Source organism: Syngnathus leptorhynchus, chromosome 3 (assembly GCF_054491065.1).
Source record: "Syngnathus leptorhynchus isolate UIUO chromosome 3, UIUO_Slep, whole genome shotgun sequence".
NCBI lineage: Eukaryota > Metazoa > Chordata > Actinopteri > Syngnathiformes > Syngnathidae > Syngnathus > Syngnathus leptorhynchus.
In genome coordinates this window covers 18085669-18098242 of record NC_141197.1, presented here as the reverse complement: position 1 = coordinate 18098242, position 12574 = coordinate 18085669, and the positions used below count along the sequence as shown (strand labels likewise).

At 41.9% G+C, this 12574-nt stretch overlaps 2 protein-coding genes across 4 annotated transcripts; one reads left to right on the top strand and one right to left on the bottom strand.

The window, feature by feature from the left end:
• Positions 1-6049: 6049 nt before the first annotated feature.
• phospho2 (phosphatase, orphan 2) lies at positions 6050-8542 on the bottom strand. Of its 3 annotated transcripts, XM_085908096.1 has the most exons (5): positions 8345-8542; positions 8172-8269; positions 7935-8024; positions 7765-7859; positions 6050-7608 (listed from the first exon to the last, which is right to left on the bottom strand). In XM_085908096.1, exons 3-5 carry the CDS (start codon positions 8003-8005, stop codon positions 7031-7033), a joined length of 744 nt encoding a protein of 247 aa, XP_085764222.1. In that variant the 5' UTR covers positions 8006-8024; positions 8172-8269; positions 8345-8542; the 3' UTR covers positions 6050-7030. The 3 variants fall into 3 exon arrangements, with proteins under 3 accessions (XP_085764222.1, XP_085764220.1, XP_085764221.1); XM_085908094.1 differs by lacking the exon at positions 8172-8269 and having other exon boundaries at positions 8345-8541; XM_085908095.1 differs by lacking the exon at positions 8345-8542 and having other exon boundaries at positions 8172-8338.
• Positions 8543-8647: 105 nt separating this feature from the next.
• syap1 (synapse associated protein 1) lies at positions 8648-11440 on the top strand. Its single transcript, XM_085908093.1, has 9 exons — positions 8648-8964; positions 9490-9608; positions 9669-9735; positions 9836-9909; positions 10050-10189; positions 10280-10437; positions 10512-10561; positions 10648-10804; positions 11016-11440. Exons 1-9 carry the CDS (start codon positions 8751-8753, stop codon positions 11144-11146), a joined length of 1110 nt encoding a protein of 369 aa, XP_085764219.1. The 5' UTR covers positions 8648-8750; the 3' UTR covers positions 11147-11440.
• The last annotated feature ends 1134 nt before the right edge of the window (positions 11441-12574 follow it).

The window sequence follows — 12574 nt, the reverse complement described above, 5'->3', positions numbered from 1 at the left end:
AGATCCGGCCGTCCAAGAGGAGAGCAGACAGCTTCTCATGCATGTCTTATTACCCAACAGAGCCGGGTCGCTGGCAGATAAGTCACCTACTCCTTCCACACAGCTTGTAATGATACGTTTCACTTCTGGCCATTTCCCACTTTGACGAGGGAAAGAAAAAAAGAAAAAAATCCGGCGCAATGTGGGACACCATCTCTGACCCCCATCAAAGAGTTCTCTATTCTGTGGCAGCCCCTCATTTTCTCCACGTCCGTCTCTAATGGGATTTAGGTTTTATATTAAGTCCGCCTCCTCCCTTGTCCCGGCACCGCGGGGGGGGAGAGACTGATTTGAATTTACAAAGTGGCTAAATCCACAGAGAAACCTTCAAATGGGATTGCGAGCACCTTTTGGCTGTTAAGCAGGTAAGCCCATCCTGTCGAGTGACAGAGAAGGTGAGGGTGCGTCCATGTAGGGCATCGCTTACACTCCCGCCGCCTACTCACTTAGGCTGATTTCCTCTTTGAGCACCTCAATGTCATTTTTTTTTTTCTTTGCACCTCATTTTCATTATCTGCAATAATGAAGGAGGTGTAGTTTGCGTGTGTCTCGCGTGCGTATATGTGTGTGCGATAGAGATTCCGTTAAGTAAATGATTCAAGGTCACACACGGTGCGCAGTGTCAATTTCACGACGCATTAAACCGCTCGAGGCTTTACGACCTGTCACAGCAGCCAACGCTGTTTTCTCCCCCTGCATGATGTCACCAAATGAGATACGGCAAAATCATGGCACAAAATTCAAATAGTTCTCATTCCGTGCTAGTGACTTGTAGCTTTGGCGCAAAATGAGTTCTACGTTTACCGTAATCATTAGCAAAACAAAAACACACAGAAAACTAATTTAGATAGTGTGGTGATTGCAAATTTATACGACTAATAAATAATACATTACGGAGCACAACCTTGGTAGAGTGACAACACGTCCGTTCTCATCACTTGTCCTTTGGTGAAAGCACGACGTCACATGTTCCCCTTGCGCTCGTCCTACACCGACTTCGGCGTAGGACGGCGCCTCGTAATAACTCACTGCTACTTTAGTTTCACAACTGGCGTCAAATCTAATACAGGACTTATTTTTGTAGTACTATAAATAGATCAGAATACTGTATACTTTACAATTTGCTTTTTTGTTATTGGCCAAACAATTTGTCTGTAGTCAGAGTGGGACTGAGATTATTGCAAAAAAAATGACATAGTTTTAAAATTTCACTTAAAGGGTGGCCTTGCCCATTCTCTGGCCACCACATAGCACCACCTCTGCGTCCTATGAAGTTGCTCCATTAAAGTTCATTTGAAGTTTATTTTGTTGTCGTTTTAAATAAGGGGGCGGGGCCTGGTGAGTGACATCAGAAGTTGCAGTCACAACTTCAGTGTTTGTGAGCGCCATGCTGCCTTTGAGTGTTTTCAGTTTTTTACTGGTTTCATCTGTCAAAAAACAAAAGTGCATCTGCAATTTTATTTTCCCAGTTCACTTAAACGAAAGGTCCGAAGCTCGCTCAAAAGTCAATTTTCGGGTGTAAACACAAAGCAAAATATTGACCAGGTGACGACTCTTACTTAGAAAAGCTTGAAAAATGCTACAACTCTTCTGAACAAACGAATACTATGGCTAAGCTACAATTAATGCTGTCAAAATGGCTCTACCGAGATTTATAAATTGACATGTGTGTCACGACGGAAAGTCAAGTCAGCCGTTTAAGAAGTTTATTGGAAGAGAATTAAATAGGGTCAGGAGTGGATGAATGGGGCGGGCAAAATACATAAATGATTACTTGGAACAAATAAATCCTTGTATGGAGAAACTAATGGGAGATGAAATGGCTGGAAGGATATAAAAAAAATCAATGAATTATTACAATTAAAAATATTTTACTTTCTTCATTATGTATTTTTTCTCTCTCCTAAAAAAAGAGCAATTACCTCATTAAATCCCCAAAATTACATTTCCTTCCACGGTTAAACCCCCTGTGGGTCTTTTTCCACCCCAGATGATAGGGAAATTATTCATTTGATATAAATCTATATTTATGTATTCTGAGGAATGTTTCACATGTGACACATTTATATCGAGACATTTTTGCGTTGAAGAATTAGAAGAGTATTCTAAATTAAATCCACATTTTATTTTTCCCTTTTGACTTTATGGCCGACGATAACCATTTTTATGAATGCCATGTTATGATGGAAATGTGATTTATAACACACGCAAGCCCATCCTTCCAACACGCTACCGCTTGCCAGCCAAAAGGGTTAACTGCTGCCGGCTTGTACTTGCGCTGGAAAATGACAACTCAGCAATGAGAAACAACGGGATATTTGCTTCCCGGATAAGGATTAACTTCTAGACTCTGAATGTCAGAACCTCTTAAACTTTCCGTTTTCAGGCAGCAGAGTCAAACTTTCCCAAAGCTTAAAAAGTTACTAATGACACCTCGGTGCGCATGCTAATCACCAACACCTTCTTGCTAAAGTTAACGTGCTCCGCCTACATGCGATGACATCAACGCAAATCCTTGAGAATTTAGAGTCATCCCTCCGTCTAATGGAGTGATTCTTAATCAGGTGCAAAAAAAAAGTATCTTGGTTACTTTTTTTTTGATTGCTTAGCTAGCTAGCTTAGTTAGCTAAGTTATGACATGATTTTAAAAAGTTTGTTTGCTTGAGATAAATTCAACAGAAACTGAAAGCCTTGCTTAACAATCCTATATTTTTATCAGTGACGTTGAAGAAGAAAGACTTTTTTGGTCTACTTATGATACATTTTTCTACCAAAGTTCATGCTTTTAAGTACAACTAGCATCAAGAGACAAAATGGCTGCTTTTAACTATAATGGCAGGTGTCCTGTGTCTTTTCAGGGATTGGTTCTGTATTTATTTTTTTTTTTTTGTGGGTCTTCCAAATTCCACACTACCAAAAGAAACCAGTCTATCTCGCATGTGGGATTAATGATCTGAGAAAGGTCACGTCAAACCAAAACCCTTAACTCCCGGGTTTTATCGACCGTGGCATGTTAAGACTTTTTTTTGTGGGTCTACTCAGGTTGGATGATTTCCAAAAATAAAGTAAATCCAAGAAAGCCCTCGCCGGTTTACACATTACACAAAATTGTGTGGACATCCATTTTGGAGCAAATTTCAGGGCTTGTACTTTGACAAACTCCTAGAAGGGAATTCCCCGATTGTATGACAGATAGGCAAGACTAAATTGCTGAATCTTTACTGAGTCCATCTAATGTGGGTGAAGTATGACATCAAAATCTAATGTTTATATTGAGGATTTGCCTTGAAAAGGACAAGAGTAATAATTGATTTTCTTATGTTGAGCCACTGAATTGCCTTGTTATGACAGCAGACGTTGACAGGCTGTCTGAGAAACAAGACAAGATGCCTTTGAGGACATTGGGAGTGCGGCTAATTAATTGTAATAAGCTTTGGCCCGCCGCATGCATTGGCAAGGAGGTGCGAGGCTCGGAGCTCGGGCTAAAGCTGCGACGACAGCGTGCGATCCAGTGGGCTGACGCGCTCTGGCACTGGACGCCGGGCACATCTGCTCTGATTAATCACCTGCTTCGCCTCGCGCATACATTTCATTATCGGCTTTAAGTGGGCGAAAACAACGAGGCTTTGAGGCGGACGAGCTGTGACGAGGGGGAAGATGAAAGGCAGCGAAAAATGAGAGTCATTTATCAGGTGTTATGTAAAAAAGAAAGTCGATTGCCTACGTCTCTGCTCGTTTTCCTGAGAAACAAGCTTTGACCTCTGTCGACAAAAATATTTAATAGCTCGGCCTTTGTGCCAACTCTGTCACAACGCATCTTTGTCGGGCCGAATTGGAGGGTTTGGTGGGCCGGATTTGGCCCGCGGGTTTCCAGTTGAAGTGGGGTTTTTTCTGAGCAGGGACCACTGACTGATTTTTTTGCTTAGGACTGAATATATTTTCCGAGGTTCAAAATGTGGTTGCAATTGGGACAAAATCTGTAGGAAGGTTTTGTCTATGAAAGAACCGAGCTGACGCTAAAATGAAATTAGCTTCAGGGACTGGCTGAATTTTCAAAACAAATTGCAGGGGTGCTGGCAAGATGATTTGGGGGTGTTTGTGGCGTCAGGGTGCATTTATTTACTCAAGGGAAAGGAACACATTTTAGGCTTCAGGATGAATCATTATTAAACATTGGCAGTGATGTCAAGTAAAAGGGAAGTTTGAACACAATTTGGATATTTCACAACAGTCCTCACTGCTTCAATGAACTTGGCAGAGGGGTCTTGTGGGCTTTATTCTGGACCCAGGCCAAACATAATTCACTAATATTCTCTTTTGTAGGATTTGCCACTGTGCACATCCTTGCTTGTCAAGAACAAAGCTCACCCAGACTTGGAAAATATTAAAAGGACTCAAAGGATAAACTGCTCAATAGACTACTGTAAATACTGTACACAGCGTGGAGCTACAGTGCCACCTGCTGGCAAAATTGAAAAAATACCACCATTCATAAAGACTGCTTGATATGTATCTCGAATAATAATAATAATAACCTCAATTTTGATACAGATCAGGAGAAGGGTGGAAAAAAATTATTTTGTCTTTCTCTTTAATCGTCCACTGTCACCTGAGACTCACATTTGCCTTAACTAGCTAGTTTTAAGTGAGGCATTGTAACTCTGACTTTGCCTCCTCTCCAAAAAGTTAAGTATAGCAAATTGTAGCACAGCAACTAAGCAGACAGCTGACATCTGACCCGCCTGCGAGCTGACTTGCGGCCTTCTCTGTCTGTCTCTCCAGACCTGACCGGGCCGAGCCTGGCTGGCCATGGAGTCAAGAGAGTGCCAGCCGACATCACGCCAAGGCAACGCTCCAGCATTCCCGACTAGGTCAGTGCACGTTGTCAATGTGGGGGCATGGAGGGGAGCATCCATTGCCTATAGGGGGAAGGCCAGGAAGCTACTCTCTATCATAGAGAGAAGACACGTTGCTAATTAGCACTCGCATGGGAATTGTTTAACACTACATGTATTTCATTGCCTCTGGCCTTTTTTTTTTTTTACCAGAAAAAAAATCTGCATAGCAATAAAAGGACATGAATCATCATCAGGGAATGTCACGTCTTAAACATTTTATTTAACAGATGCAACAACATATGTTTATCAACAAACAGAATTTTAATTTCTATATCTGTAAGATTGGTTAGTTAGTTAGTTAGTTAGTTAGTTAGTTAGTTAGTTAGTTAGTTAGTTAGTTAGTTAGTTAGTTAGTTAGTTAGTTAGTTAGTTAGTTAGTTAGTTAGTTAGTTCTGGTAGTTTGTTTCTGTGGGTCCATGAGTTAGTTTGTAGCTTTCATTTGTTGTAAATTAATTTGTTTCTGAAGTTTATTTGATTCCTCCATTTAGTCATTTAATTTTCTTCATTTCCATTACATTTTGGCACAGATCATGATTAAGGTGGAGCACGGCCAATTTTGTTTATTTGGTACATGGAGCTTGCCAGTGGTGTGCCATGTTTAATTGAGTGGTTTGTACTGGGTGTATTTGTAAGGCGAGCGTGTGTGTGTGTGTGTGTGTGTGTGTGTGTGTGTGTGTGTGTGTGTGTGTGTGTGTGTGTGTGTGTGTGTGTGTGTGTGTGTGTGTGTGTGTGTGTGTGTCTGTGTGCGTGCGTGCGTGTGCATGTGTGTGAGATGTAATGTTGTGTTTTGTCCAAAGCAGGAATGTCAGTACTGCCCTCAGGTCTTTCTTTACTTTAGTATGCAAATGAGGCGCTTGGCCTGCTGGAATCACGGATTGCTCCTTTAAATATTCATTAAGGCCTCACGCGTTATCAATGCCGTTGTGCTGACATGATACAGAAATACTCACACACCTCGCTGGTGTTTGGGGGATGCACTTCTCTTATATGTAGTGGTGGGATTGTTGTTTTGAACTAATAATCAGTTGAGAGTGTGTTTGAACAGTTCCCTCCAAAGGTATTAGAAAGGCAAGGTCATTTGGGTTTCAAATTAAAAATGGAATATGAGACAAGTCCAGCTTTTATTTCCTGCTATTTAGATGTGGTAAACAACAAAGGATAAAGCACCTTTAAAAAGTTTCAAGCCAAGCATTTTTCAAGTGAGCAAACATATTGGAACAATATTTGTAATCTGTGTGTCCATCCCGTAAAACATCTCCTTTTTCTTGTAGGAATAAAATGTCCTCCAGTGGTGTCCTGTTAAAAATGTTCCCTTTTATTCAGGCGTCAGCTCATACATGGAATGCTTTTCCAAATGAATGCTGACAGGGCAGATGGATGAGCTGCCAAAAAGCTGCTCAATCATGCTAGCCCCGGTCGGTGTCCGGCTTTGCTTCTATCAGCACAAGAAGTTGACACCATTGAAGATGACATGGCAGACTCCGTTGGCACGGGACCAACAGCAGGTGAGAATGAGACAATTTGAGCAAGCTGTCGATGAAAGGTTTATTGACGGTAATTGCTTCTGCTGTGCTCGTAATTACTGCTGCAGTTAACGTATGAATAACAATGTGGACTAGTTGGGTGAAATGATAAGTGTGTGAATGTTGGTCGAGGCTGGACGTTTAGCTGCCTCGCAACATTGCTGGAACTGACAAAATATTGATTTATAAACAAAAGAAGAAATTATATTAAGATGAGATTAGTTGTGTGTCAAATGAAATGGTGGTATGAATGATTTTGGTCGTTGGTTTAAGAGTTTAGGTCCAACAGATGAAGGCATCTGAAAACAAGTAAAAAGCAGAATTTGTGAAATCTTAAAAGATTTATGTGTCATTGTGCGTTTTAAAATTGTGATTAAAGGGGCCAAAAATTGCAGGATGCAAAACGGTATCGGCCGTGACAATTGATCACTTTTGATTGGCTGTTTGCTAGCACATACAAATTACATTGACATAGACTACAAGATAATACACAAAAGCTGGACTATGATAAAGAATTACTTCTCAGAAACAAACATGTTACGTTCCATTTGGGTTGTGCAAGTGATGACATTAGCTTGGCGCCTCAGACCCATTAGTCCGGGAATCTGTTGTGGAGCTAAGACTAGCTTGTAGCTCATGAAGGATTTGAGTTCCACTACTCCAAGCAATGACACTAGCGTGCAAAGCATCACTCTTGTTCTCCAGCAGCTCCTCCAGGTCATATCCTTTCCTGGGCATAACAACATCGCCCCCCCTCAAGCAGGAGGCTGGGCAGAAATCATTGGTGCCATCGCCTACGTAGAACACTCGACTGTACTCATCTTGCTGGGCTAGGTATGTCTCCAGAACTTTCCTTTTGCACATGTTGACAGGGCAGCGGCGACAGTTGTGCGTGTGGTGGTGCAATACTTCTACTCGGCCCAGAGCGTTGACTCTGGCCGGGTTGGTGAACACGCAGTCCACGGCCGAACGCAACCCGGTGGCGCAGAGGATCCAGTCGATGAAGAGCGCATTGGCATCCGAGATGACCACACAATCCACGTCGCTCTTGTTGCACGATATGAATGTTAGCAACTCGCTCATGCCCGCCGTCAAGGGGATGCGCTCCATTTCAGCACGGACACTCTCCACACTCACGTCTTGTTCACCTGCAGGAAAAAATGACATATTCCTGAAATGTGTTTATTATTACTGTACGACTACTACTAGGTGTAGAGGAAAAACGTTGGTTGGGTTACATCAAAACGATACTCTGAACAGAGTTTTAACAGTTACTCAAATATTGATGTCATAATATTACATGCCTATATAATCCATCACTCTGCCCATGAACTCAGTCCAATGGCCTTTTCTGTACGAATTCTTCAATTTGTCAGGCAGCGTCTGACCTGGAAGACACCTAAAAAAAAAAAACGATGAATTTAGGAAACATGTCTTCAATAATCTGTAAATGATGTCAATCATCAATGTTTACCTGATCACCCACATGTCACTGTTGTCATCGACCAGTGTGTGGTCGAAATCGAACACCATCAATGTCTTCATTGCGTGAAAATGTTCGGAACTTGCCAAAGGAAAAGTGAAAAGAAAAACATGATTTTAAGAGTGTGAGGTGCCTAAACAACACGCCGAATGTAAAACAAGTACACAAATCATACTTTGAATCTCGATCTGATTATTTATTTACGATGTAGATCGAAAATATACTCACTTATATTAAAAAATACCATTCTTTACTTGAACTTTGGTGTCCCATTCATAAACGAATTTGGGGGATTTTAAGAGATTATTGTATAATTTACATATTTTCTGAACAGGGAAGATGAGAGTTTAGAGACGAGAAGGTCAAAGACGTTTTTATATGACGATAAAAGCCAAACTGACCTATATTTTGATGTTGTCGTAAACCCTCAGTGAAGTCTCGTCGCTTCGTCTCAAGATATGAAATGACTCATTACCGCCTCTTGTGGTAAACTACAATATGCTCTGTGGTTATTTAGCAAATTTACTGAGATGAATCTTTGTGTGATTAGGCGAAAATTTATCATTTCTCGTAAATTGGGTAATCTCATTTAAGGGGAAAATGGTCTATAATCCTAAAACTCACATTGAAATCCCTCATATACTTTTGTCCGTTAGGTGGCAGTTTATTAAGTAACCGACCAATTTAATAACCGAAGAAGAAACCCGTCCGAATTATTATTTCCGGGTAGCACTGCCCCCCTCAAATAATCAGTTCCTCCAAGCCAAAGAACGTTTCCTCCCCTCCAAAAACGATTTTTATTTGACAATGTTGCGAGGTTTGGGCTCTTGGTTAGGTTTTGAGAACCCGGTGGATGCCAATTCGTCGGTTGACGCCGAGGAGGAACAGCAGAAGCTAGAAGAAAAAGTGGTGGAAGCTCAAAACGAGGTAAACAAACAGCAACCAGCAGCTGATGGCCACCATGATGAAGGAGGACAAGATGACGTGGAGACGAATCAGGAACTCAATAAAGGACTTGGCGGTGAGTCAAATTATTGATTAGAGATTTTTTTGAAAAATCACATGATCAAATTAGCAGTTACACCTTTGAGCCAAACGCGAGCACTGTTTTGTATGTTTGGGATGACGCAAGTGTCTGTGGCAATGGATTCCAACAAAATAATAACTTAAAAAAAACGTGTTTACAAAGTGCTTTTGATAAAAGACATTCAAATTGTAATGCTCGATTAAAACAGAATCACTAGAATCTACAAAAGGTACATTACATCAAACATTGGCAATATCAGTGCCGTACTGATGAGCTGAGACGACATGATGCATTATTATGGATCCCGCTTGTGTTCTTGGCAGGACACGCCCCACTGCATGGCGCCATCAAGGCAATCCTGCCTACCTAAAGACTAAAACTAATAAACTCATTTTTTCCACCATAGAGTACAGATTTTTTTCGTAGACATATATTGCAATACAGCAGTCACATTGTTTATTACTCCCAAAGTAGGCGTCTCACCCTATCTTTGATCCACCTCCACTTTTCCTTGTCCAGATTTCATCTTCAGTTTCGCATCCAACGCCACCAAGAAGCTCTCTGAGTCTGTGGTAGTGACGGCACAAAACATTAAGAAGAGTGTCGAGGAGGGAAAAATCGACGGAATCATCGACAAGGTGCGCTTATGCACGAATGTTTGTTGTTATTATTACTTACCTTTCTTCCTTTGTGTGCAGACTTTCCTGGGAGACTTCCAGAAAGAGCAAGAGAAGTTTTTACAGGAAAAGAAGTCCAAAAGATCAGGTAGATATTAAAAATATGCTTTGTGAAGTTGAAATAGATGATTTTAAAAAAATCTGAATACAAGCCTTCATTTTATGATGTTGATTTCTGGTGTGTCCAGAAGCAGCAGTGCCTCCATGGGTGGGCTACAACGAGGAGGAGACCATCCAACAACAGATTCTGGCCCTCTCAGCTGTGAGCAACATTTGAAAAAAAAAAAAAATTTCCCCAAGTACCATATAATGACTGTAGGCCTCATCGGATATATGTGACGTCTCCTCTCATGAGGACCCATCAAATTAGATGCACAGTTAGATATTGTGTTCCACGTTCAGGACAAGCGTAACTTCCTGCGCGACCCCCCGGCTGGCGTGCAGTTCCACTTCGACATGGGGCAAATGTTTCCTCTGGCTACCGTCATGCTGGAGGAAGACCAGCTGCTCAACCGCATGCGCTTTGACCTGGTGCCCAAACAGTCAGTGCCTTCACATTTCTCCAGTAGCCACCACCATCACGTATGTTGGTGTTTCACTTTTTTTTTTTTTTTCTTGCTTTGGATTGACAGCGTGAAGGAGGAGGTGTTCTGGAGGAACTACTTCTACCGCGTGTCGCTCATCAAGCAGTCGGCGCAGCTGACGGCGCTGGCGGCCCAGCAGAAACAGCAGCAGAAGGCGGGCGACGACGGAGACGATGCCGTCTCACCCCATGATGTCATCTTAACGGGTATACATGATAGGCATCACGCTCATTTGCATATATGCAAATCCTCATGGCGACTTTGTTTGGTGTCCTCATAGATAACGTCAGGCCCAAAACGCCCCCCGTTTCCATCAGCGACAAGCAGCAGGTACTATACATGACGAAAGCTTCTTTTGGACTTTTTGGCTTTTTTTTTTTCTTGTAAAATGTTCACATCAATCCTGTGTCCCTCAGCCCGTTCAGGAGGAAGACTTTTCCATCTCCACCAGTCCAGGTGTGGCAGAATTTGTGAGCGACGCCTTCGACTCAGCGGCCATCGACCACGAGGACCTGCAGAAGGGAATGGAGCAGCTGGTGCTCGACATGAAGGACAGCGCTACCCCGGCTGATGGTTGGTTTCACTTGGTCCATGTCAAAATTACCTCTGTGCCAGATGGGCGCAACGGCCACTTAAAACAAAGAAATGACTTCCTAAATCAGCACCTCCCTTTTCCCATCTGCAATAAAGTTGAAATATTTATTTGTGGGGGAAAAAAGCCACACGCATAAATTGTAGTCGCGCTAATAACGTTTGGAATGTGACATTATTGTCTTCATGGCAGAAGAGCAGTCGGACTGGGAAAAGGAGCTGCAGCAGGAGCTCCAGGAGTACGAGGTGGTGGCCGAGTTGCAAAACCGAGACGAGCAGTGGGACCAGGAGATCGAAGAGATGCTACAGGCACACGACACCTAAAGCCTGTCACGGTACGGCCGTTGCTCTCGTGTACAAGTGGACGCTCAACCGTGAACGTTTGACGTTTGATGACCATCGAGCTGAGATTTTTATATTAGCAGGAATGCCTGGTCACCTCTACTAGGTAATGATGTAATGGCGGAGAAAGGGCGCTAGAGGGCGCTCCAACGCAAATATTAACTGAGTAGCGTCGTAAATGAAACTTTTCTGTCCCTTTTTTCCTTTCTGTACAGTCTAACAGACATGTTGTCAAATATAAGGTTGGAGTATGTAAATAAAAACTTAATTTAAAAATTTTGAATCTTATTTTCAATAGGCATGATTTTCCTGTCACTAAAATTAATCACATTGATAGTTTTTTTTGTTGCTATTTTCTTATCCCTCTTGCAATCTACTTATGACAGCAAAATTTGCAAATCGACATCCTGATTTCATTTTAAGTGTTTTAGCATTAAGGAGTAAATATACAGTAAGACTATTTTTTTTTTCCCCCAAAACTTGTCATTGAGGTCCTACAGAAAGTGAATCAAGTCTGCAACCTTCATGGTGACTAATCGGGCATGGAATGACGGGGAGGGGGAAAGGAAATAACCGACGGAACCGGCACCCTGGATATTTTGTTTTGTCGAAAGTCTGTAATCATAGCCAGTGAGACACCAGACGCGCCAGACATGTTGCTGCCTGTTTTGAAGCTACAAGCAGACGCTCCCAGATGACAAGAAAAAAAAAAAAAATCAATGCCTCAACTCCAATAGAAAGCTTTGGTCAGACAACGTAGATCAATGCGGCAAGATCATAAAAATGGAAGCTCAAATATCAAATCTGAAATTTTGCAACCGTAGATCTTCCTTTGTGATTCAGAACACGATTCTTGATTGCATTGTAGCAGCTGGGGATGAATGCATTTATTTTGCTTCCTGTTTTTTATCGACTCCGTCATGAACCCTTTCAACCCCTTAGCTTTGCATTTGGCCACACTGCTGTTACCATGGCAATCAAGCCACCCACCCTATGTGTGTGCGTGTGCGTGACAGTTATTGCTTGTGTTGTGTGTGCGTAACCATCTTTTAATAATGCATTAGGACCTTTTGGTCCGTGTTTGTGTGTGTGTGTGTTTTCCAGACAAAGGCAACCATGAAGAGCAAAATAAAAAACAGAGAAAGATAAGAATACACTGCCATAGATCTTTCCCATTGAGATGTCATGAATTATTTGCTGTATCGTGGAATTTTGTGCTGATTATGTTTTCATTTTCTCATCGGTTGTAGCGCATGAGAAGGCAGGGTGGGAACCGTTTCTCAACATCTTTCACATAAAATCATGAAAGTTGCATTGCGGTTTTTACATTTCCTCTTTTTCACACTTAAAAAGGAAACAGAAAGTACTTAAGGAAACAATTCCCACACACATTTCGAAAAGTCTTCCATA

What these genes read in the sequence shown, in the direction of transcription:
- phospho2 (XM_085908096.1), bottom strand. Translation starts at nt 8,005, where the DNA reads ATGAAGACATTGATGGTGTTCGATTTCGACCACACACTGGTCGATGAC. An exon ending in AGTGACATGTGGGTGATCAG is followed by an intron (nt 7,860 to 7,934) that starts GTAAACATTGAT and finishes TTTTTTTTTTAG; the next exon opens with GTGTCTTCCAGGTCAGACGC. An exon ending in CAGAGTGATGGATTATATAG is followed by an intron (nt 7,609 to 7,764) that starts GCATGTAATATT and finishes TTTTTCCTGCAG; the next exon opens with GTGAACAAGACGTGAGTGTG.
- syap1 (XM_085908093.1), top strand. Translation starts at nt 8,751, where the DNA reads ATGTTGCGAGGTTTGGGCTCTTGGTTAGGTTTTGAGAACCCGGTGGAT. An exon ending in CCATGATGTCATCTTAACGG is followed by an intron (nt 10,438 to 10,511) that starts GTATACATGATA and finishes GTGTCCTCATAG; the next exon opens with ATAACGTCAGGCCCAAAACG. An exon ending in CCATCAGCGACAAGCAGCAG is followed by an intron (nt 10,562 to 10,647) that starts GTACTATACATG and finishes TGTGTCCCTCAG; the next exon opens with CCCGTTCAGGAGGAAGACTT.